This window comes from Rousettus aegyptiacus, unplaced genomic scaffold (assembly GCF_014176215.1).
Source record: "Rousettus aegyptiacus isolate mRouAeg1 unplaced genomic scaffold, mRouAeg1.p scaffold_m13_p_7, whole genome shotgun sequence".
In the NCBI taxonomy this organism is placed as follows: domain Eukaryota; kingdom Metazoa; phylum Chordata; class Mammalia; order Chiroptera; family Pteropodidae; genus Rousettus; species Rousettus aegyptiacus.
Window position 1 is genome coordinate 94,149,711 of NW_023416310.1, and position 26,185 is coordinate 94,175,895.

Here is a 26,185-nt window from a genome sequence, read left to right on the forward strand (position 1 = left end):
TTACATTGCATCTGATTGTTTGAAAGAAAATTTGTTTTCCCATAAAAGGAAACCAATTACCAAGGCAAATCACAGGCTGTAAACAATGTAAAAATATAGCTATGATAAAAAGAAAGTGTTCCTGCTGTTTTTATACAGAAGAATATCACTGATATGAGGGATTATTTGCAAAAACCCCAAAATAGATTTTTGTTTGTTTGTTTGCAATTAATTCTTCATGTCAGGATAGAAAGCACCATTTCAACCAGAGATTGTATCACAGTCCCTTAAGCTCTGTGGAGGAAATACACATTATATTGATCTAATAGAATAATATACTAAACTTAGGCTTTATTCGCAGTATAGAAAACAATTCCAAACTACTAGGTATAAAATATATAAAGTCATTTGTAAAGACCATTTTCCATGCCTTCCTCCAATAGCAATAACTTCCATTGCTTGTGTTATGGCAGAAAATGTAAAGTGGATAATGAAGGTAACTTTCTCTGTAACATACCAAAGATGGAGGCAAAATTAATTTATTGTTATTCTTCACTATTTCTAATAATTGCCTTTCTCTGGTTCGTCCTTCAGTTAGACTTGGCCTGAGTATTAACGTAAGTCAGATAGAAATAAAGAAGTGGAAAGGAATGCACAGCTAAGAACTTGACCTAAAATGTAAAGAGGCAATTTTTCTTAAGACAGAATTCACCATTTCTTTAGAATGTCTGGTCTAGGGTTTTTGGAACAGTGACACTGAGCCCTAAGTTTCCTAGAATAACTCCAAGGGTCATCAGAAAAAAGAAGAAAGCAGAAATACGAAAGGCCATCTTACTCACACCCCGTTCCCACTTCAATCCACAGCAACACCACTTTAAGAGATTCTGTGTGTTGGCTTCTACCCAGTACTTCATTTAAAGCCTAGAGACTCAAAGAGAAGAAATGATCATGAAATGATTCCCCTCACCTCCTAGGATACTCTGATTTTATAAATTAAATTGGTACTCTATCATAAATGATATGCTTCAGGTTCCCATCCAGAATTTCAGTTTATAGGATTCTGATAAGGGATTCGTCTTTATCTATTTGCCCAGTATCTTCACACCATAAGTGTATGACTACTATACCAGTAGAAGAGACCAAAATACACTCAACATATTTTTGGCCGTATGCTACTCAATCTTATATAATAATAGTGCTGGTGCTGCAGAACCATTACAACTGGTCTGCTTATTGTAACTATTGGTATCTAAATGCTTTAACAACTTTTTAAATAAGCAGTTTAATCTGTCTCTTCTTGGGTGTAGTTACTTTTCCTTAAGATGTTCTCTGGATGATCACTGAAGCTAAGATAAAATAACCTTTAATAATATACATCTAATCAAGCAACAGAGTCACTTTACATATGTCATATTATTTGGTGCTCGGTGTTCTATGAGGAAATTAAATAGGTCCACTATTCCTGTTACACAGTTGAGGTATCTGGGGATTGGAGAGGCTAAGTGACTCATCAGAGCAAGTTTCCCCACTCTTGTCTACATCTTTTATCTTCTCTCTCAGGGTTTAAGTTGTTCATTTCTTTTTTCCCTCATTCATTCCTACTATACTAGCCAGATATTATATATCTCTGTCTGTCTGTCTGTCTCTCCTTCTCACTATCAATTAATAGATAGCTATAGATATAGATACACAAATATCTATATAGATGTCTATATGCATATGTATATCTATATCTATCAATCATCAGTTGTCTTCACCATGACAGGGACTCCTACTATTATATTTCTACATAGTAGGATGGGGAGGATAAGAAAAAAATCACTTTTTGAGGGCTCACTATGTGCCAGGCATTGTACTAGGTTCTAGGAATATAAGACAGGAGGACAAACACAGCTACGGCACCCATGAAGCACAGTCTACAGATGGAGGGACGGAGAGAGAGAGAGAGAATGAACAAGTAAATCACGCAGATAATTGCACATATGAACAGTGCCATCTATGCTGGAAAAACGGTGATGACTAGAGAATCACCAGAAAGACACAGGGTACTCCAGCTGGGATTGTAACGGAAGGCCCTTCCAAGGAAAACCCATTAAAGTTTGTCTCTGAAGGATGAGTAGGACTCAGAAAGACAAGGGGTGAAAGGAAAAGTGTTTGAGGGAGAGGGAACACAAGTGTAGTGTATTGAGGAGAAAGAATGGCCTATTAAGAGAAGTGTCAAACGGATGGTGTGACAGAGCCTTGTGGATGGATGAGTGCCTTGAGAAGAGGCAGGAGAGGAGAGCATAGAGACAGAACTACAGGATGTGTGTTACATGATATGTTTTTCCTTCCTCTAAGGTCATGAAGGGTGCATATAATAGTCCTGAGTGAAACCAGTGGGCAGCAGTTTGGGTTTTGTTTCAATAGTGGGCAGGATCAGCTCTATTAGATCCATATTCTCTCAGTTTTTTCTTCCATGTCCAAACACACCTGTTTGTAAGATGAACTACAAGACCTGGGAGATGTGACAAGTGTCTGGCTGTTGATGAGACAAGTTAGTAAGATGGCATGACCTTTGCTTAATCCTCACAACACTGCCATGAGAGAAGTTTCTTCATTCCCCTTTCACAGATGAGTGTTCTGAGGTGTAAAAAGTTTGAGACACTTGCCTAAGTAGGCCCTTGTACCAAGTGACAAAACTAAGGTTTTTATCCAGATGGGTCTGATGTTGTTAATGTATTCAACCATATAGTCACTCCCACACATAGGGTGCATTCATGGTTTAAAGCAACAAACAAATGAACAAACAAAACAAATAAAGCTGGAAGCAAATTTCATTCATTTTATAGTTCACATTTTCTTTCTTTAAAATGTGGTGGTATGAATTCACACACACATTCAACAAATGCTTTTTAAATACCCCCTATGTGTTCAGCACTGTGGTAGTTACTGAAAATGAGTTGTGTATAAGACTGATGAGGTAAATTAGAAATCCTTAAAGTTAAAATAATAATAATGACATACCATTTTGAGAATTATAAAAAAAGACTCTAGACATAATTATAAAGTACCTCTAAATCAATTACTGGTCATCTAAGGCTATCATTTGGCTTCTGATTTCACTCATGAACTTTCGCAAGACAAAGGTTTCAATGGAAAAGAGAACTGAAGAGTTTAGAAAGAAAGATATTGGTTCCTGGGTAACTAAATCATTCATACAGCTATCACTGGAAAAAAATCTAATTAAATGAGAAATGAAATGATTGCTAATGATCTTAAGGTTCTCCTAAGCCACCCTCGGATATAACTTTTATGACTCCATCAGCCAGCTAGTATCTTAAAGTCAACAAATGCATTAAAGATTTAAGCATTTTCTTCTAAGCATTAATATAAATTCTAGTTTAATTTTCTGACTCCCCAAGTTCCGATTAGGAGCTTCTTCTCTACTCAAATCAATTTATACTTCTCCATCATACTAGATTGAAATTGCTCACTTGCTGGTTTAATCCTTTCTAAAACCACATGCTCTGTAAGTACACTGACCACATGCTTCTTGGAACTGCATGCAGTCTCAGGTGCATAGTAGGTGTTCAATAAATATGTCTAGTAGCGTATAAGCCAATTATTGCAGAGATGTCTAGGAATCTAACACACACAAAAGTAAGGGCATAGCAAGGTCAACAATGCCTGGCATTTACTCAGGTGGCCAGAAGGTAGCAAACAGAATTGTGGACAAGTAACTGAGGCTAGACCTAAATCTACCTATTAAAGGAAATCCTTCTGATGAAGGGATGTCAAGATTTGTTAGAAAACAAGACCATATATATATAACACACACATACACACACACATACACGTATAACACACACATACACACACACACACACATACATACACACATTGTCTTACAGAAGGGTGCAGATGAAGGAAGGTCTGAAGTGCCTGCAGTTTCTAATCAATGAGGTCCGCATTGTGAATCACTTTTCTGGCAGACTGTGGAGAAGTACTAGGAAATCATTAGCATAAGGACTTTGTGAATCAAGATCTTGGTTCTTTACATACAGATATACTCTTTTCTACCCACCTCAACTGAACAATCCCCCCCCCCAAAAAAAAACGGGGGTACTTTATACGACACAGGTCGTATAAGTGTGAAGCAATCATATTTTCAGACAAATATTTTACATTACTGAGTATCCATGGGCCTAAAAATGGCCTTTAAAACGTTGAATGTATCACACATTATAGCATCAATCATTACTGCTCCATCCAGCGGGAGTATCTATCCAGGAAAGCCAAGCAAAACTGCTCATTTTCTAAGGCATACTTTTCTTATGCAGAGATGAATTAATACCTTTCCATTTCATTGCAGCTTGACAAATTGTACAATGACATAGGTATCCCTCTGTTTAAAGGGGGAAAAAAGAAGATATTTCACCTAGTTGGCTAGAAAGCAAATTAATGAAAAGTGAATTCTATTTCCCATTTGCATTACAGTATAAATTTGTAGGCACATGCCCATAGGAAAATTTCTCCACCTGATGTCACTGAATGCTTAAGCTGGGTGCTTGACCATGCTGGATGTGTGTTGTGTTGTAGGCCAGCTCTTTTTCTGTTTGGGGTATTTTCAGAGCTCTGCAACACTTTTTCAAGTCTAGAGAATTCTCTTGGTTTTAATTTTATGTCTTTGCCACCCTCTGACATCCATATGCCCCATTTCCCTTATCCCAGTCACCAGACTTTCTCTGCTGCTCCAGGGTTCCCTTTACAGAAAAGTCACATTACCAGAGCCTAGATATCCTCTTCTCTATTTAGTTGCCCAGTACTGTTGGTCTGGACCATCTACAGTATCGTCTAAAACACAATATGTTACTGCCTGAAAGTGTCTTAAACGTGCCATCAAGTTATGTATAATGGGTTGCCCTCTATTTTAGTCAGTATAACTAGTCCACAACCACATTATATTAGATATTCTCAGAATAAAAGGTCTCTCTCTATAAATTGGTGTGGGGAAATTACTAGCATTTTCTGCTTTGCAAAGCGACCGATGAATCAAAGTAGAAAAGTACGAGCTTCGTCACATGGGGCAGTTTTTGAATGAGTCACATGGCAACAGTCCCCATTAGCACTCTTATTTCCTTTTAATGCCACACAACACAGCAACTCACAGTGTGAAGCAAAATGTCTTGTTTTCATTTCTATAACAATGTTAATGATCCTATTGTCAGTGGCATACTCAGTAACCATTCTCTATCACCATGAAGGAGAATATTCTCTAGGATGGGATTCATAAAAGGTTATTCTAATTCTGCAATGACTGCATATGTAATTTAATTATAATCCTTAATTTCTAATTCTGCCACATATTCTCCTAGGTTCTGAGAAGCCACAAGGTGGGGGGAAACCCATTCTTAATTACTTCCATTATGGACTAGCCAGGGAGGAAAAAAGAATTACTAGAACTTGAAGCTTTTTGAGAGTTTTACTTTATATTTATTCAGATTTAATTAAAATAAATAGTTTGAATTTCCTCTTAAAAAGCCCCTTCTAGATGTTTTTGTTTGTTTGTATGCTTGCTTGTTTTAGCAAGCACAGAATCAACAGATTGGGCAAAGCATCCAAGAGGAACTAGTAGAAAGAATCAGATAGGTTATTTAGAGGAAGCCCTAGGGTCTCATCCATACCAGTTTTCCTTGAGGTCCTCATAATTATTCACTAACACTTACAAGGCATTGACTGCATGCCAGGCACTGTCCTGCGCGCTATACTTATCAACCCATTTGATCTTCATAACAACCCTATGAGACAAGTACTACTGTTGTCATCTCCATTTTACAGATGAGAAAATGGATCACAGAAGTAATCTGCCAATGATCAAAGAGCTAGGGATTCAAACTCAAGTAGCCTGGGCTCCAAAACCCAGCCTCTTAACCATCATGTTATGCTGCCTCTGACATCAAGGAATGATCATTAATGGTTATGGGAAGGCAGGGAAGAAGGAAATGGAATACTTAGCAGTAAGAATATTAAGGCAACATGGTTATTCTCACATCACACTTTGCATTCTGATAGAGTTCTTCTCCTTTTGGGGCTATTTGCTCAATTTTATAGCACTTTTCTGAATCCCAAATCCCTCCTGGGTTATTCCTTAAACCTGGGCCTCACCCCAGCTTCAATGTGCTCCTGCTTGGGTGAACCAACTAAAAGGAGACCACAAGAGACTTCGCTGCTGGCGCTTTCTCAGTTCCCTTGAGCTAGAATCTCTGTGTTTGTGCTAAGAGCAGAGCATCTTTCAGAGCGAATTCCAATTTTTAATGCAAAGCACTCAGCTCAGTACCTGAAGTACCCAGCAGTATTAGGAAATATCATTATTATTAAAGCACCATCGCACCATCACTTTTCTCCAGTTCTGTTAAGAGATAATATATAATGGTTTATTCGAGACAGGGCCATCACGACCATAATAGAACTCTACAATGGGCATTTATTTTTCATTCTTTTGAGAAATATTTATGGAGTACCTACATTTTTGCCAGGTACTATGTCAGGTATTATGATGAGTGTAACAGACACAGTTCCTATCTTCATAGAGCTGACAGTCTTAATGTTGGAGAGATAGTTATATAAGCAACTATGATACAGTATTATTTGTGACATGGTAAAGAAAAATAGGATCCCATGGGGGCAAAGATAAGGAGTGTCTAACCCAGATACGGTGGGCTAGGAAAGGCTTCCCAGAAAAAAGAAACCTTCCCAGAAAAAAATACGGACATGAAATGTTTATTGATCAACGCAAATGGTGGCAGAGTTCCAGGTAGAGGGAACAACACCTGGAAGAAGCAAGTGTTTAACAGCATTCAGGAACTCAAAGAAATCAAGTACAAGCTTAAGTTACAAATGCAAATGGCAGGATGGCAACAGAAGGTTCTGGGGAAAGAAGTGGAGGTCATTTCATGAAAGGCTATGATTCATCGTATTTAACTGTAAGAGCAGTTGTAAGGAATAAAGAACTTTAAGCACGGAAGTAACATGGTCGGACTAACATTTTAGAAATCTCACTATGTTTGCTGGATCCAAAAAGGACAACACCAGACATGGGATAGGGAGGACAGTAGTCTGGAAAAGCAATGCTGGTGGTCTGGGCCAGAGTAGCATCAGTGGAGATGAAAAGAAATGGATGGACTTGAGAGAGATAAAGAACAAAGAGGACTAGACATGGACTGGAGAGAGCGGGTGGCAAGAAGGAATAGTCAGGGATGACACCCAGATTTCCTTCTTCCCTGGGCAACAGGGTGATGGAATTACCATTTACTGAGATAAGGAACATAGGGAAAGAAGAGGTTTGGGAAACACAGAGGATGCTCCAGCACAGTTGAAAGAATCCAAGAACACAAAATTAGAATAGCCAGGAGGTAAACTTTCCCACCCAAAATGATTCCTCCTCCTCCTGGGCAACTGGACCCAGTGCACATCTAGGTAGGCTCACTTCACCCTGACTGCAATCCAGTCTAACAATGAGAAGAGCAGTGGAATACCAGGTAGTTCTTGAATGACTCGAAAGAAAAATAGGGATCTCTTTTATTGCCCGCTGTATTATCAGAATCGACTTAGACAATGGAGAAAATAGATCCTAATTGCTATTTATCTAGATGATAAATATAAAAAAAAAATTTAAAAGATGCCCTTCCCTTGCCTCCATAGCATACATCATTCAATGTCTCACAGCAAATTAAATATGGACTTGCCACCACTTATGATGATTTCCTGCCAGAAATACTGAATTTGAAACTGATCAAGTCTCTAGAAGCAAGAGTCTAAATCTAACGAATTTACGGAAAATATAGGAGTCAGAAAAAAATGTGTTAATGACATCACAGAGATCACAGAGATAGATCAGCAAGAGCTCAAGAGTGTGTGACATTTAACACAACAAACCACTTGGTTTCTTCAAACAAATAAATTGGAAAAGGTGGGGAGAGAGAGAGAAGAAGGAAGAGATTAAAAGATATTTAAAATATACATTTATACATTTTGCCACTTTGTTGCATAAACGTTACATGCCATATGTGTGTACGTGTGTGTATGTGTATATGTGTGTGCATGTGCGTGTGTGTGTGTGTGTATACATATATATTTGTATGTATATATATAAATTTTGAAAGAGAGAATAGCAACCAAAGGTAATAGACCTCATTTGGATCTTAATTTAAACAAGTCAACTTTAAGAAAATATTGTGAGAAAATCAAAGATGTTTAAATGCCAACTACATATTAAATTATATTACTATGCCGAACATGTCAAACTAATATAAAACAATACTGAATGTCAACTGCAATTGAAAAATTTTTTAAAGGGGGAAAGGTGAAAGGGAATTTTCAGGTATAATAAAATAAGTCATGGAGACATAATGTACAGCATAGGGCATATAGTCAGTAATATTGTGATAGTGCTGAATGGTATCAGATGGTTGCTAGACTTACCATGGTGATCACTTCTTTAAGTATATTAATATTGAATAACTATGGTGTATACCTGAAACTACTGTAACATTGTATGTTAGCTATATTTTAATAAAAATCTTAAAAAATAACTAAATAAATCTTGTTAAAGAATTACAACAAGTCCTCGAGTAATGTCATTTATTCAACTTCATTTCATTCTAATATTGATGAGATGCCATAGGGACTTAACCGTTGTTTCTATCAGCCCGTGGTAAAATTGGTTTCGTTATACAATGTTTTGCCTAAAGTCACAGAAACTATCTACAAACATTGAGGACTTACTGTATTAATTTTATATATGATAATTGAATTGTGATTTTTTTGTTGTTCATTTCATTTTAGGAACATATAGACAGTATCTGTAGATGAATGAAATCACAGATGTCTGAAGTTTGCTTCAAAATAATCCAGTGCAGAAAAGAGGGAAAGTAGGTAGGATATATATGAAACATGATTGGTCTTGTAATGATAATTGTAATTATTGGAGCTAGGTGTCTTGATATTTGGATGCATTTGAAAATCTCTGTATTAAAATTTTTAACTGACTTGCTAAGAAATCCAGTACTTGAGGAAAGTGATAGCAAATACCAAAGAAAAAGAGCAATGGTCAGTTATGATGCAGAAACTAAGCATTGATCTGTCAATTTCTGGAGGAACGTTTTTCCATGCACTGGACTGGCACTCTCTCTCCTATGCATAGTCACTCCTCTCCATAGTCTGCGCTTGGAGTTTTCCAAATGGAGTTTTGTGGCACATTATCACTTATTTCCATTTCTAATTCTACTAGTGTGATCTAAACCTCCCTAGGTTGTCAGGAACATTTGGTCTTCTCCTTCCAACTGCATATATATATGTTTTTTAACATATCGAGGCTCTTGGGGGCACACCCAGAGACCTCCCTTTCCTGTCTATGTATTGACACTTTTCTTGCTGCCAAATTCATTCAGCAATGTCACAGACCTAGGAAGAGACTACTTTAATCACGTTCCACAAAGGATTGGGCTTAGGTAACACATCTTGTTTGGCATGAAAAAGAAAATACAATATTTTGCTAACATGCTTATATCACTTTATATTGAGCCCAATGCTCAGAGCACAGCATCTTAAAGAGATAAGAAACAACTCCACTCACCACCCCTGCCCTTTATTATCACTGATACCATTCACTATCTGCCCAAACACAGGCCTAAACTGACTCCTGGATGAAACCTTTACATTTCAACTGTGCTATGTATTTTTAATTATAAATTTAGACACCTCAAGTCTTAAGAACACTTCGAGGTACAAAGTCCCCTGATCCACAACTCTTAAAACGTTTCTTCTGTACAAAAACCCCTGAGAAAAGTAACACTATGCCTGAAAAGTATTCTAATAATGACATAACAGAATTTTTACTGACAACAAGTTTTGATTATGACATGGAAAGAAAGAATTTGAAAGCAGGAATGACTAAAAAGGAAGAAGAAAGAGCAGCTAAAGTAGCTAAGACAGAAAATTGTCATGGAAAGAGATGTTGTAGTGGCAAAGGCCAAACCTTCACAGTTTTGACTGAACTGTTTGTTCTGTTGCTTCATTTTGAATGTGCCAACGTCATATCTCTATGGGCAATAAAAACTGAACTTATCATTCCTGTCTTTCAAGTAACCAGGAGAAAAAGAGGAATCATTTCGGTTAGATGCATTTCCACTTGTTTTCCTATAAAAACGCACTCTCTTCCTGATGCTTCTAAAGTTAATGTTGGTAAGTTACTCATAGCAGCCAGAACCACAGATTCCCTCCTAACTTAAGGCCATGCAGCTGAATACTAAGTGGGAAATTGCTTCCGGATCTGCTTTTCTCCAACATCCCATCTCAGTCAACAGCCCTGAAGATATATACTGTTCTTATAAAGCAATTTAGAAACTTTTGTGGCAACAACCCTTTAAATTTCAGGAAATGAAGTCAAGAAGGTTAAAACGTACCTACATGCAATTTGTTGAAAAGGTGATGAATCGGTATCTCTATCTATAATTCGCAGAACTCAGAGTGAGCATCCTATGAATTAAATTCCCTCCTTGTAGTCATGTTATCACAGTTTTATTATAGGCAAATGGCTTTCTATCTGAGTGCTTTCAGGCATTTGTCTAAAGTAACTCACCCATGAGTAGGATTAAGGAAATGCGCATAATTCTCTCCAACAAGAACCATCTTCCTACTTTCTCAGACACTGGAAAATGGCTCTAAATAAAAGGTTCATTTATTTCCATGCACCTGTGATTTTGTTTCTAAGTAGTGTGAATGGCTATGAAGTATCTGGTTCAAAATCAGGACTTCTCTTTTCCAAATCACTTAGCTCCCATGTCACTTGAAGGTAAATCAATCCGATGTTCATGATATTGCCTTCTATGCAACACTTGAAAAGGTGAGAGAGGTAATTATTTAGCTAGCTGGGTGGGAAAGGAGGAAAGGTACCTCCTCGTTGTTTTAAATTAAAACAAAGGACATATCGAAATCCTAGGAAGACATTTCTCTTCTATGTTCCTGTGCCACTCACATTTTCTTGGTTGCTGATAAGTGAATCATAATAGATAATATCTCATGTATTGTATTTTGGTGTGTAAGCAATGTAGACGAACACATTTCCTACTGCCCTCCTAAGTACATACAGACACTTGTTGATTTTAATTGTTCATAGTTCTACATTAACTAAATACTCAGTCAAAACTACATGAGGCTGACCATCAATTCTAGGTCTACATGATTATATGAGGCAAGAGAGATTTTGGTTTCTCAATTTCCCCTTGGAAAGCTTGGAAGAAAATTAGGCGAACAGGGGAAGAAGGGGTTTCTCCCTATGACTGTCAACCACTATATTCAATATATTAATTTCCCACTGTTTATTCTTTACTGTGATATGGATCCAAGCAAAGTAACTGCATTATCCCTGGGTTATTAGAAGAGTCTGACTGCTCAGAGTTAATTCTTTGGATCTAAGGAGTTTCTCTTTCTCTCTCTCTCTCTCTCTCTCTCTCTCTCTCTCTCTCTCTCTCTCTCTCTCTCATTCTCTCTCTCTTTATATATATATATACACACACACACACACACATACACATATATATACATATATATCTATATCTATATTTTTTAATTTAAACTAGGAGGAAGTTGAATTCCTCTGCAAAGAGCATCTTTTTGCCAGTAGGTTGGTTTTGAGAGTACATGGGCACTCCTAGGGACGCATGCTGCCCCCTAGGACCCAGCAGGCTACAGCTCCTGCACCTTGAACACTCAGCTCCACAATGCACACAGTGGCCTGGGGCTTGGTGGCTCTTGGCAGGGCTCAATGGGGCTAGAGCTCACTAGCCAAAGATTGCAGACAGTCAGCTCCCTGCTTTAAAGTTTCAGCCCATTAACCCAATCACAACAGCTTGATGAATTAATGCTTATATAGGCACAGTTGGCAGCTTCTAATTAAATAATTATGCCTAAGCAGCTGCGCGGAAGCTGTTATGCACCCTAGAAAGCCAGCTGTCAATTTTATTGGTCCTAAGACAGAGGAAGAGTTAACACTGAGCCAAAGATGTTAGGCACAAAGGGGAAGTATGTCAAATGCAACATACATGCTGTGCAATATGAAGTTGCTGTGTGGTTGTACCATCCTGTCCATGGAGGGATGGAGAGCAAACTGCCCCTCAGCAACCTCTCAGCAGTCCAACAAAGAAGAAAGCAATTACATGATTAGGAGAACAGAGCCCATCCACATCAACCTAAAGAGGGCATAGTATTAGACATATGAGTCTTTGATGAGTGCAGAAATGTCACTGAGCTAGTAAGCAAATACAAGTTAGGTTCTGGGTCGCATTTAGGTGAACAGTGATTAGAAATCTAGCATGGTCTCTTTTGGTGGCAGGGGGGCTGATAATGTTTTTATTTATTTGACTGAAGCTTTTAAAGGTAATGTTTTCAAATATTAGAAATTGGAGAACAAGGGAAATACCACAAATAGATTTGGACTCTCTTTAAGGTGATTTTTTTTTCCCCAAAAAAGTGAGGAGAAGATATTTGTTCTACAGAATCACAGGTAATGTCAATTTTTTTTTTAGAAAAGGCTGAAAAGCTAGAGTCTTATCTCTACACTAGTGGGAAATTCACCAGAAGAAAGAAAGCAGTATCTGATGACTGATCTCCAGTACAGAGAAAGATCGAGATTATAGATAAAGGCCATAGATAGGGTTATTGGACCAAATCATACTTGTTACTACACATCATATGCTCCTGAACTGATAGCTGATTTCGTTTTTCTTCACAGGCTGTCCTTTCTACATAATCCATGTGTCTTCGCTTCTGAAAACCCAAATTGTGATAACCCAGTAGGGAACGACTCAGCTTCCCACTGGCCGATTCCCCCAGATTCCCATCTCCAAAGGAATAAACACAACTGCAGGCAAAAATCAGTCCAAGAAATTCATTTGTTCCTTTATGTTTAAAGAAATTTAAACATTTTAACCTCCTAAGTGTATGGGTTCGCCTTAAAATAAGAATAGAGGAAATTGATTGTGAACACTGGAAACGTATTTCTTACATAATTCACTTCCCAACTCCCAGGCCTGTTGAATATCAGCAGTTAAATCAAGCACTAAAACTTTACAGACTGATTTACTTTTCTCCCTTCAGAGGTCAATGGCTTATAGTTTATCTAGAAGAATGCCATTTCGAGAAAACAGGCAATCCATACCATAAGTTGTCATTTAAGCAAGCGAACTGACCTCTAAGAAACTCTTACTTAAAAAGCTTCAGTACAATACTTTCCTTTTTTCCCTCTGGTTTCCTTCCATGTCAGTAATTCTATCACCTCAGCTGTCTAGATGTTTGCATGTGATTAACAATTTTAAGAATCTCGTTCTTTTTAGATGGATCTTAAATGAAGTTCAGCTTAATTAAGTCTGCAGTTCAATTCAGGTCTCAGTATGAAGTGTTAAAGAATCAAGGAGTAGATTTATAAGGCCTATAAAAGCAAATTTTAGACTTGGGTTGAAGGGGTAGAGAAAGGGGGTCTTTTATCAGTCTATACTGCCATCTAGCCAAGATCACGTCATTCAGTATTACATCCATTTGTGTTTTCAAAGCCCCTGATGAAAGCAAGTCTTCAGCAACCAGCTTAATAGATCCCAAAATTCAGATAAAAGAATAGCAGTACTTCATCCACTGAGTCTACCAACCTCCATGGCCCAACAGCCAAGTTCTAATCGTTGCCCAACCGAACAATTCAGTATCTGGCAAACAATCATACATATATCTTTGCATTCCACATATTACCTATACCAATATCATTTGCATCATGTGATTTTTGAAGCCTTTGAATATTCTGTGATTTTATTGAAAAAACAGATAGAAGTTGCCTTAGGTAAGACGTGAGAGCTGAATTATAACCTCTAATACTCTATACCTCGAGTTTTTTTTTAATCTCCAAATAGAATTCCTTAGGCACCAACTGAACCTGTAGACCATATATATCTGTAAAGAGAATCACTACACACGAAAAATAAAAAGAACCCTCTCACTTACGGTAGAAGACGTATTCAGTGTAGCTTGACCATATCTTGTCATCTGTATATTGGTTGACGAAAGCAGCTGTCACCGAGGAGTTACAGGCCACCATGTGGAATCCACACTCCGACAACATATCAAAAGCCCTTTCCAGATGTTTGAATTTGAGATAAAATCTGGAAGTGTATCTTTCTGGGGCTCGGTCAGGGTCTCTGCTCTCATTCAAAGTTTCTCCGAAGACCTCCTTTGCCAAGGAAATTCTTCCACAAACCAAAATCCGAGGAACTCTTCGAAACTTAGCATCTGCCTGCCCCTCTCTGCCCATGGTACAGGACCCCCTGTAACCCACGGTAATAAAACCCCACTTGCGGTCCACCGGGAGCAGTGAGGAAGGGGGGCAGATTCTTGTGTCGCTTCCTTGGGAGGCATCTTCAAAGTCACTATGGCAGAAATCATCGGGGCTTTGCTTGATTTCATCAGGAGTCAGGAGTTTGACCAAGTCTGGGAGCTGGAAGTACTCAGCTTCCCTTTTCAGTCTTCCTCTTTCTGGGAAGTGATCAGGCAGGACCACCTGCCTGTCCCTGAGATAGTCCAGAATATAACGGAACAAGAATCCATCTCTGTCAATGAAAAACCTTCCCTTGGAGTCCTTGGCTAGATCGTTAGCAGTGTCTCTCTTTGGGGAAAACATTTTCCACAGGAGGGAATGAGGGATGCTTATTAATGTGGAATGGCGAGTGAAATAAACTTGACCCCCAACATTCAGCTCCACGACCTCAGGGAAGGAGTTGGGAACTGCGGCCCCTTGCTCTCGAGGATAATAACGACTGCAGTTCCCACTCAGAGCCATTGTCCCTTTCTTCTCCTCCTATTTTGATTTGAAAGTGCAATCCAATGGAGTCACAGCCTTGTCCTTTGCATCAACTTGTAAGGGAGGGAGAAGGATGCTACTTCATTTAAAAAGACCTCCTCTTACCCCAGATTTTTTTTTCCCTCCCAAGAAAGCAAAATTTAGAAGCGTCCACAGGTGAAGTAGTTTAAACCTTGGCTGGTGGTGAGCTATTACTTCACGGAATATAATCAACTCATCTCCATTCGATCTTCCCCCAGGATCAGTAGATAAGTCAGGCCAAGTCGTCAGTTACTCAGAGATCTATCTGAAGGAAAAGAAAGAAAATTATTTCCTCAAACCCAGCATGAGTCAGAAAAAGAGAGCACCGGAGAGAGGAGAGGGAGGGAGAAGGAAGGAGGGAAGAAGGAGGGAGGGTGGGAGGAAAGGAGGGAGAGATTATTTTACATAAGCAGCCCTGGAATTACTGATTTCGGCCATTCTTCAACTAAATTGTAGCTTCTCTCATGCTATTTTGTGTCTACATGCTTATGCATATGCCTCTGTCTCCAACAATTAGTATTTAAAACGTTTCTATTTGTATTTCTGCATTTAAAAGGAATATGCAATTTTCAACTTCCAAAAGGTGATTATTTTTTTAGCTGGACAGGAAAATCAATAAGCCTCAGAACTTACCTTAGTGGGTGCTGGAAACCCAGTCTTGTGAAGAAATACCCATTTGCAAAGCAGTCAGGATCCACAGCCACACTAACCTCGAGCTTGTCAAATCCCATAGAGGTAAAGGACAGAGGCATCAAAGAAAAGTGCCAGGGAGATGTGCTCTTAGAAAATAATAGTTATACATATATATTTATATAAATGTATATTTGTATGAATGTATGTATGTATTCACTGCCAATCTCAAGTTAAAACAAGTCACAAAAAGTTAAACCATGATGCGAAGTGACTGGGTTGAAGAAGCAGAGAAAAATATTCAACCAGAGCGTCGCCAGGAAAAAGAAAAAAAAAAAAATCAAACCTTTAGCAAGAATCCTTAAAACGGAAGAGAGTTGCAAGAGGTACCGGGACTTAGAAGCTTTTCAGAAAGCCCAGAAGCAGAAAGAAAGACGGAGGCGTTCCGCTGGTGTCCCAGGTAGCCACCCCACCTGCCGGCAAGGGCGAACGGGCTCCCATGTTCCCAGCCAGGTGGGAGCCGGTGGGAACCGGCGCCGCCGCAGCGCGGAGATGCCGGCGGGGGCTCGGCTCGGGCTTCGGCGGGCGGCGGAGCTGGGTGGTTCCACAGTTCCCAGTGCAGTTGGGCTGCTGTTGTTTCAGCAGTGCAGGCGAGAAACCATCCAGGGAAATGACTATTACATCATCTTAAAGGAATATGGCTTGGAGAGAGCGGAGGCAGCTCCAGTCACGTCCTTCTCAGTGACAGGTCGCCAGGACTGCACGGGGACGCCGAGCGCGGGCCGTGGGCACGCGACTCGGGTTGCTCAGGGCTTGGGGCGGGGACGAGCGCGGCGCAGCCGCTCCCCCGCCTGCCCTGTCCCGAGGTCTAGAGTTTCCCAGGGCCTTTGCTTTGCCCTTTCCTCTGGCCTTTAGACCTCCATTGCCACCCCACCCACCAGAAATTAGTCCCCAACCCAGTGGTGAGATAAACAAGTGATTTTTCACTTGAAAAATCTACGAACAAACCCTTTGCACAAATTTCTGCTGAAGGGCAAAAAGCTTGTTAACACACACACACACACACACACACACACACACGAATGGTCTCAACTTTCAAGCTACAAAGCAGCTTTTTTTTTTTAATCAAAGGGGATTAAATTATGTTCTCTCAAATGCCTTCCTTTTTTTCCTTCTTTCTCCATCTCCCTGCCCCCCCAATAAATAAATGATAAATGAATGAATGAATGACGCTCTTTCCAAAGAATACATGGGGGCACTAGTACCTTCAGAAAGCTCACAGTTTACACCAGTAAGTCATTACCTTCAATATCTCAGCTTACCTGTAAGAAATTGTAACCTGCAACCTTTTTCTGGGGCTGTTTCCTGACTGAGCATCTCCTTGGGTGTGCCCCCAGCCCCTCCCCACTCATCCCAAGAGGACTCTGCTGGAAGACACGCCTGCTAAGAGACATTTTACTCTTGTCCCAGAGGACGCCCTTAAGTGCATCATTAGAGTTTCAGGAAGGCATTTCCAGGGCAACCTAATCCACTAACAAAGTGCTTCCAGTTGATCCTGCCAGTCAATAATGGCCCAGCCAACAGTTTACAGTAAGTCAGCCATTTCCCCTTTAAAACATCAGTGTCTTAGGACTCACATTCCTAATAAGAATATAGTACTTCATCTATAAATAATACATGTGAATAACACTCCATCTCAAAAAACTGCTATAAAAAAAATATGAAAACCCAAAATGGAAAATATGAATTAGATACATTTTATGGGATACATTTGTTTATGGCCAACTCTCACCCCCAAGAATTAGCTTGAAGATAGACTCAGCAGTTGGGTAAATTAATTTCCAGTTTAATAATCTTTCCTTTCAATAACTATCAGGTTACTGAACACAGAGTATTATCTAACACTCTAACACCTAATTATATTTGACTTTGTTTCTTTAACTAATGTTTTAACCTGTTCTGGCCTCAATCATTGAAGTCTTAACGCTGGACTAATGAAGGAAATGTTTATTATTTGATGCACTTATGTCGCCATCTACTGTCCCTAAGCTATTAGTGCAGCTCTGTATCTGGCAACTTGAGCCAAAAGTTCGATTTTTTTTATCTTGAAGTTTTCATAGTGGCTTGAGTATTACTAGAAGCGCACTGTTTACCAATTTGACAAGACAAACGTTTAGTTGCCACTAGATCAAGAAAACAATAAGTCTGAATCTGTGTCTATTAAGTATTGGGTTTGGTTGTAGTTAAAAGTAATCAAATGTTTTATTTCTAACAGTAGTGCAGTGCACCATGACAATAACTTTGTAGATTGGATAGTAAAATACTCTGTGGAAAGTTTGGCAGCAAGTGAAGACTGGGAGTAAGAAAATCCATAGCCTTTTAAAGCTAACAGGAACTTGGGAAATGAAAATCACCATCCCATCTTAGAGAAACTGAGGACCAGAGAGGGAAAGCATTTCCACAGATCACACAGCCATGGAGTAGCAGGGTGGGTTTTGGACCACTGCCTATTCAGTGTGATCGATCTCCTGTTTTTAACCTTATATATCCTAGAGTTACGACTAGAGAGGAAGCAAATTTTTAAAAAGAAGAATTTCAAGATCACTACACATTTGGGAAAAAAAAAAACAGCAAGTCATTTAAGACAGTTTTGAATATTAAGTTAAATTGTGAGGCTAAAGAATTTTACAATTAAAAAAGTGATTCTGAATTTCAAAAATTAGGAGCTCTGTTCATTGATCTGGGCTTCAAAGGTTAAGCTATTTTTGAGACAAGTAGTTTCTAACCTTTTTTGGAGAGTGGACTGCTTATAGAATCTTATGAAATCTCAAAAATGAACATACAAGCATAAAAGTTTGCATTCCGTGTCAGGGGCAAAGCCTCTTAGGAAGAGCTAAATAAAGAGAGGAACCAGGGGACCACGTGGCCAGGTACTCACATTACGAATAATCTGTAAATCTGGACTATGAACCTTCTTTTTTAAATGAGATTACACATACACTCAAAGAGATACACTCTGACAACTGAAAAAATACAGCGTTCATCAGACAGCCTTAACCTGGACCACACGACCTGAAATACACTCAGAATTCACATTTTTTAATAAACACCAAAAATATCCTATTCTTTGCACAATTATATCACTTTATATTCTTGTGTTAAAATGCCAACTTATTAAATTGTTAGAAAAAATAAACAAATGTTTTGCTGGCTCCCTTTAGGCATACTTATATTTTAATCTACCTGAAGTCTCAAGAAATCGAGAAGATCTGGCCCTCTCTCTCACCTTTTTGAGAGATCAGACGAATGGTTCAAGATCAGTTAAAATCCTCTGCTCTGTATCCTTCCTTTCTGGTTCCTTTAGTCTTGAGGATGTAAACTAATGAGGAGTGAGATTAAAGAGATAATAGGGTTGAAGGAAACAAAGCAATACACGACATAGAGAGATTTAAATAGAGCTGGAGTAAGCGACTGTGTCTCTGGAAAGTTGTCAGTAAGCCTGGCTGTTCGGTGCCTTAACGAGAGGCAAGAGGCCAAGTCTGGGCTATGAGTGTATTCCTGCCCCGCGTGTCAGCGGATAACACTACCAATGTTCTCTCTTCCGGCAGCCCTCCGCTGAAACATTACAGGATGCCACACTTGCTCGAAGGCTGAACACACAGCAACAGATTTCTCTTTAGGGCAGAGCCAGGAAGAATGTTCCATCCTGTTCTTTGTAATAGTCAAGCCTATATAGCACATCAAGATTCACCGTGGGTAAATTGTGGAGTTGATAAAATGTGTCTTAGCCTCTGTTTCCTGTTCCCCACTGTCACACACCCCCAGAACTGAATACTGAAGAGTACATTCTCAAAAGGACAATTTAATTTTAGAACAATGTGCTCACTTCCCACATTCTCACCCCCAACCCATCCTTAAGTTTCCTCTCCCCTCAAGCAGAGATAGCTTTTATACTGCTTGCTGTCTTGGTTATCAAGAAGGGAGGGAATTGATCTTGTAAACTTACTCATACTAAGATGCTCTGTACTCACTGCGCTATGGGCCCCAAAGACTCCAGCATTATCATCAGCATTATCAACAGCATTATCCTGTTGATGCAGGGCCAGCCATCGAGTACTCACAGCAGTTATTACCCCTCTTCCAGTTCTGCTTGACTGGCTGTGTGACACTGGACAGAAGACTCGATGTCTCTGAGCCAGGATAAAATGGAGATAATAAGACCTACTTCCCAGGTATGTTGTGCAGATTTGATACTATGATGCATGTAAGACCCTTAACATACTCCTTGGCTCTAGGCAAGTGCTATATAAATACCAGTAGTATTTGTGATAGTGGTAGAAGCTGCTGTATTCGTTGGTGTTGGACTCAAGTGGAAGTATAAAGAAGGTAAAAAGATTGAAATTCAGTTTTACTTCAAAAATCTTTGCTCTTCCCACTATGCGGCTTCAGATAAAGATCATTGCTTGCTATAGATGTATTTGTTAATGATGGGAGGATTTCAGGGTTTGGTGGGAGAAGTGGGGTGGCAGAATGAAGAAGTGAGAATAATCAGTTCCACAATGGTTAAAAATGAAAATGCCACTATCTTCTGCTAAACAAAGTTACATTCCCTTTCATTCATTCCACATGGATTTATAGAGTGCCTATGTTTGTCCAGCACAGTGCTAGGTACTTAAAATACAAAGCTGAATTCTATACCATCTCTGAACTCAAACACTCACATACAAGCGCACACTCATACTCAAACTCATACCAATGGAAGACAAAGATTAAAAATTTCTAGATGTTTGAGCACTGTCTCTCTTATTTGCAGAAAGATGCTTGCTGTTGCATTCAGCTATTGGTCCTGCATAGTTCACATATGATTTGGACGAACCATTTAACATCAGATGGCCTCTGCTTCTATTTCTATAAAATGAAATTGTTTCCCCTTATAGAGATACTGTGACTGGTGGCAAAAATAAAGATAAAATACAGCTGTCAAATCTTCAGAGACATATTAGGAAGTAATTTGCTAGGTAAGAAACACAAAGGGGGCAGCAAACAGTGGTCCTTTTTGTTAACATAAAGCCTTACAAGGAAAAACTGGGCTTAGGTTAGTGTAATCTTAAAGTTGGAAGGAGAGACCAGTCGAGGTCATCTGCTGCAGCCTCAGGTCCACATAAAAGTCAGAGGAAATAGCAAACATGCTCTGCAGTCATTTCTCTTACAGTCTCCCCCGGAAAATACTCTTGAACTCTATCTACTCTCATAAAATACGAATAATAGCTAAAGCTGCTCATATCTCCACGATGCCTCTGAAAGGAAGTCTGCAGAAAAAAATTCTTCCAAGTGAACTGTCATTTTGAGATCCGAGCATCTACAAATTTTTATGCTGATCTAAAAAGGAAGTACTGCTCTTCCTGGCATGAAGGCGATATTATTGACTGTTTTGTAGGGTTTAAGGTTTTTTTATATGGTTTTGAGGAGGGAATATACATGTTTCTGTACTACACACAGATGTGTAATCACCTTTTTGATTTCTCTTCAAAGCAAGGAAACTTGTCTGGAAAAGTGGTCAAAGTTAGGAGGGCACAACTTGGCCATGAAGTCACGTAAGGTCGATTCACGCATATGTGTTTTCAAACTGTGATCTCATCAGTAAGAAACCTAAACAAGAGACATGCAGACTATTTTTTCAAATGGATAGACCAATAAAGAAAAAAATAAAATATTATCAATTGTTTCCAGCAAATACACGTGCAGTATTTTAGTAAGAGTTATGATAAACATAAGAAGTCCATCTGCTTCCCTATACAGTTTTTCTGCTGGCAGCCTGCTTAACAATTTTGTATTATCCACTGTATGATGCTTGTTACATAGGTTGTATTTTTCATGTTGGTATAGTCCTCATTATGTTTGCCAAATTATCATTTAATATATTATTTAATATATCTGCTGGTAAAGAAGTAGTGTAATTTGTAGGCCAGTAATCGTCAACCTCTATCTCCTACCTAGGAAATCTATTTTTCAAATGACATCTTTATTGCCATTCCAAAACATGCAACCGAATAAGCTTAGGTGGTAAGTTCAAAAACACTTATTTAAAAAACAATCTGTCAGAAATTGCAATAAGTGCATTTTTATTTTTTTCTAAATAGTTTTATGTATATACAAGTGGAATTTACTGAACCCCCTGAAGCAACTTGCAGGAAATAGCATTTGAAAATCCCGATTACAAAGAAAAGGAACAGGTTTGAAAATTAGGCAAGCAGGGTTTAAAAGAGGTACCTATTGGCTACATGATCATGGGCTAATCACTTTCTCTCTCTGAGGATAGTCTCCTCATGTCTATACTATTAGAAATAAAAAACATCCACTCCACAGGATTGATATAAGGATTAGAGATAATGTTCTGGAAGTGCTTGGCACATAGCACATATTCAATAAGTAATGGGCAATGTGATTATATTTATGCTCGGTTCAATTATCTCTGTCCCTCTTCCTCCACCCTCTGTCCATATCCCATGGGCTTTTGTGAATGAGTGCTTGGAGCAGTACCACATTACTCATTCGTGCTGGTGACGGGACTGATCCTTTTTCCGAAAGTCTGCTTTTCCTTGCTGGGAAGGGAATAGGAAAAAAGAAAAAGATATAGGACCTCTGAAAACATTTGTCCTTGGAGATGGATAATTAGTTCATTTAAAAACATACTCTCCTGCCTTAGATAGTTGCTATACCTTTCAAAAGTTGACAAATGGAGGAAAGTGAATGAATAGGCTGGCTCATTCAAATGATCTCACATCATTTTACAGTGATTCAGCACAGTCACTTTGGTGTAGCAAGTGCTTGTAGAAGGCATTTTCACAACTAAATCCAAACATGTCGTACTCGTAGGGTGAAATGAATCTCACCAGTGGCATCTGCACATGGGAAAGAAGGCAGAGAGAAAGGTAAAGACCAGATAATAAAAAGATTCAGCTCAAGGAATGAAACTGAACTGTTTTTCCTACAGGACCCAACAAGTAGAAGCTGGAAATTTCAAGTATGCTCTTAATACTACTTGGTATTCAGACACTTTTTTTTCCTTGCCTTTTGTGTTATTTGCAAGAAATCCATGGAGGAAAAATTGTTTTTCACTCATTTTGGTATGCTAGGTAGCATAGGGTCTGGCATCTGGAAGATGCTCAGTAAATGTTTGTTGAATTTAATTGCAGGAGCAAGAGAATATCCTCAGAATGGCCCAAGAAAAAGATATGTTAAGAAGCTGACACGGTCATGTCAGAACATGCTGTTCGTTGAGAATATATGGTATTTGATTTTAGTTTATTTCTCAAAACATGGAGTTCTCCTTGCTAACAGGAACTTTTTCAGGTAGTCATGTCCCAGAGAAATGAAATGACTGTAAAAGCCAGCTTTTCTTCACTCACCACTACAGAGAGGTCATTCAAGTACCCAGTGTGGGGTCTAACTGGAATGGAAAAATGAAAGACCATTAAAAGGAGCACCTTTGGAAGAGTAAAGTATCGCAAAGGTCCCAGTTTCAAGATTTCGCTGACATCAGTTTCTTAAAATGCCCATGTCTTTTTCTGTGGTCAAATAAATTAATAAAATTAACAAATAAAACTAACTCTAACTGCCAGACATTTTCACATATATTATTGCTTTTAAATCCCACAACGATACTTGAATATTGGCGTTTAAGCTCCTCCAAGGGGTTAAATAATTAACAACAGATCACACTCAGCCTGTCTAATCACAAAACCCCCTTTTAACTACACAAAACTTATTTAGTCATATAGCTCCTTTCATTTAATATCCTCAATATGACCCCAATATTTGGATTTGGCATCACATAGCACAACACATTCCAAGCATAGATCATCACCACATCCCCACTCCTAGTTCAGTGCTTGGCAGAGAAAGTGCTCTAAAAGTATTTGTCAAAGGACTTTTAGAATGCACATGTGAATGAATGAATGAATGAATGAACTACTGATGGTGGCAATGGTGTCAAGAAATTTTAGCTGGATATAGCAATAGTCTGATCTCATGTGTCATATGTAATTTTCTCTACTCCTAAAATGTTGGTTCTAAATGGGATGATGATTCCAAAGATGAAAAATATTCCAAAGATGAAAAATAAAAAGTTTGTAATCACAGCATCAGAGATGACTCTTCATGAATCTAAAAGGATGGATAATATAGATTTCTATGTTTATGTTTTAGAATCTAGAAGCTTTTAGAAATAAGAAACTGCTTTTAGGATAACTCTCCCTCAGAACAATAACATCTTAGGAAAATCCTGGGATTTGTTCGCTTGTTTGTTTGTTTGTTTTTAAGTGTTTAGGTGCTGAAAAAAAATATGATTTACTAAAAGGTACCAGGCTATTTCAATCCAACTATTTTATATATTAGTCATTCTGCACCCTTTCCAAAAATACATGTGCAGTGGGGTTTGGGTTAGAAGGAAGGCCTGGTAATAATTGACCTATACAGATACACATACTCAGCACAAGATTTCAGGAGCCAAAACATACAATTCAAATATGAGTTGGAAAATATCACTTTTTTTGGTTTTTTTTTTTTTTTTTTTTTTTTTTTTTTTTTTTGCTGTATAATGCAGATTTGCACAGCTCTGCCAAGGAAATTGCATGTTCCCTTTATAGACAATGATCTGAGCCTCAAGCACATCTCACAATTACCCAAAGGTCTCTCAAAATGACAGGCTAGGTTGCAATGAATGGTTTCAATGGCTGTCAGAGAATATTAGGCAACTGCTTGAAATGGAGCCATTGTTGTATATCTTGCTGATAAATCTGGTTGCCATTTATCAGGAAAAAGAATCCCTATTAACAAATGGAGTGACCCAAACAAAGATTTATGTACCTGATAGAAACTGATTTCAACCTGGTGTCTCTTAACCATCCCCTTTAATTTTTCATATATTTAAATGAGATCTTAAGACTACTTACATATGTCTGTTTTGTTCAAGTGCCATTATACTGGACACAGAGGCTGATATTACCCCTAGATAGAATATTAAATACAATCATGAATTAAGATAAAAAATTAGATAAATGGACTAGAGAAGTAATGGATTTCTTATTTGCACCCAAGACAGTAAGAAAATCACTCCTTTTATTGCCATTTTGTCCAGGACATTAATGACTGTAAGTATAAAGAAAAAGTCATTGCTCAATGAATGTGACCAATGGAGTCCATGTAGAGAACATTAATGCTTCACAATAATAACTCCTCCTTCCCAAAAGTTTACCTGCAGAGCTACCAATAATCCAGTCAATGTAGAGTCCTCCCCAATCGGTAATAACAATTAAGGTTAAAGGACCCCAACAAAAGAAGCATTGAGCCCCTTTGAAATTCCTCTTCTGCTCCATGTCTCTTATCATCTTTCATTTACTTGAATATTTACACATCTATTTATACAAAGAACTATGATAGACACTGTAGAGAATGCAAAGATTTATCAGACAAGAGATTTACCCTCAAGGAGCTGAAAATCTAGTAGGGCAAAACAAAGGCAGGCACTCACTCACTGAGTTAGAGCTGGAGACAAATAAGTTATGCATAGAAGGAAGTGGAAACTGCTGTTAAGAGAGCTGAAAAAGTTATACAAGAGAGGGATGGAACTAACCAAAATTAAGCCATTTTTTTTGAAACTCTAAGGAACATTATGCTTAGCACAAAATGCCCATTAATAAATTATTGATGGACTAAAGAAAGGGCCACCCTGCATCACTGCACATTTACCGGGCATGAAGGCAAAGAGGCACTCTTTTAGAATTCACTTAGAACTGCCCAACTGGGATGACTCATTAGTGTTCTGTTGATCTCAGAAATGTTTTATATGTATATATAAATGTAAGCCCATCACAGTGCTAGTTTGGACAGTTAATTCATATTTGGTTCTCAGCCAACGAGGACTGAGCCATTTCAGTGGCCCTTCCCAATCATTTCTTTACTCCACCAGGTCCCTCCTTTTGCCATCACTTGTATGCCAGTGAACACTTTGGTTAAAGATGGCTGACAAAAGATATGTAAATGATAATGCTGAGGATTCTACAAAAGATCAAGGAAGATATGGAATGGTAGCAAACAGAATTCACAACAGCTTCAAATATATCCAAAGATAGGGTCTAAGAAACCCATGTTAGCAGACTGTTATTGCCTGGTAGAAATCCTTTGACATTTGAAAAGGCAGCATTGGCCTCACTGTAGCCCAAAAGGATTGACCAACCACAGTATGAAGGGTAAATTATAGCCAGAGGCACATCACACCTTCAGAAGACTTGAAGAGAAACAAGGACAATTGTCAAAGTATGATATCAGTAACATATCTCCAAGGTAACAATGGCATAATAATCCTTATTGCATCAATTTAGTTAATATGATTATTTCCAGGAACAAGTTCCCACAATAAATGGGGTATGCCTATAATTTAAGGCTGGCAGATGGAGGTGAAGGAGGACCCAAAATACTATTTCTATTTCAGATAACCTAAGAACCCTGTAATTAAGGATATCCTGAGGGTTTGGGAAAGTTGACTTTCTGTAAACAATAGCAGTTCTTTAAGGCACTTGTGTAACACAGAGAAGATCTTATAATTAAAGAATAAGTTATTTTTGTTCAGCACAAAATGACAACCTTATGAGTAACTGTAGTCACCTTTCATTA

General features: G+C 38.5%; 1 protein-coding gene across 7 annotated transcripts in view; it reads right to left on the minus strand.

The window, feature by feature from the left end:
- Positions 1–26,185, minus strand: part of KCTD16 (potassium channel tetramerization domain containing 16) — a 235,947-nt gene that overhangs the window by 190,987 nt on the left and 18,775 nt on the right. For 2 of the 7 annotated variants that reach the window (XM_016126561.2, XM_016126560.2), the window contains exon 3: positions 14,008–15,146. In XM_016126561.2, coding sequence (XP_015982047.2) covers positions 14,008–14,839 — 832 coding nt within the window. In that variant the 5' untranslated portion in view covers positions 14,840–15,146. Of the gene's footprint in view, positions 1–14,007; positions 15,147–15,514; positions 16,233–26,185 lie in introns of those variants that run through there. The other 5 variants (XM_016126563.2, XM_016126558.2, XM_016126557.2 and 2 more) reach the window with 5 other exon arrangements.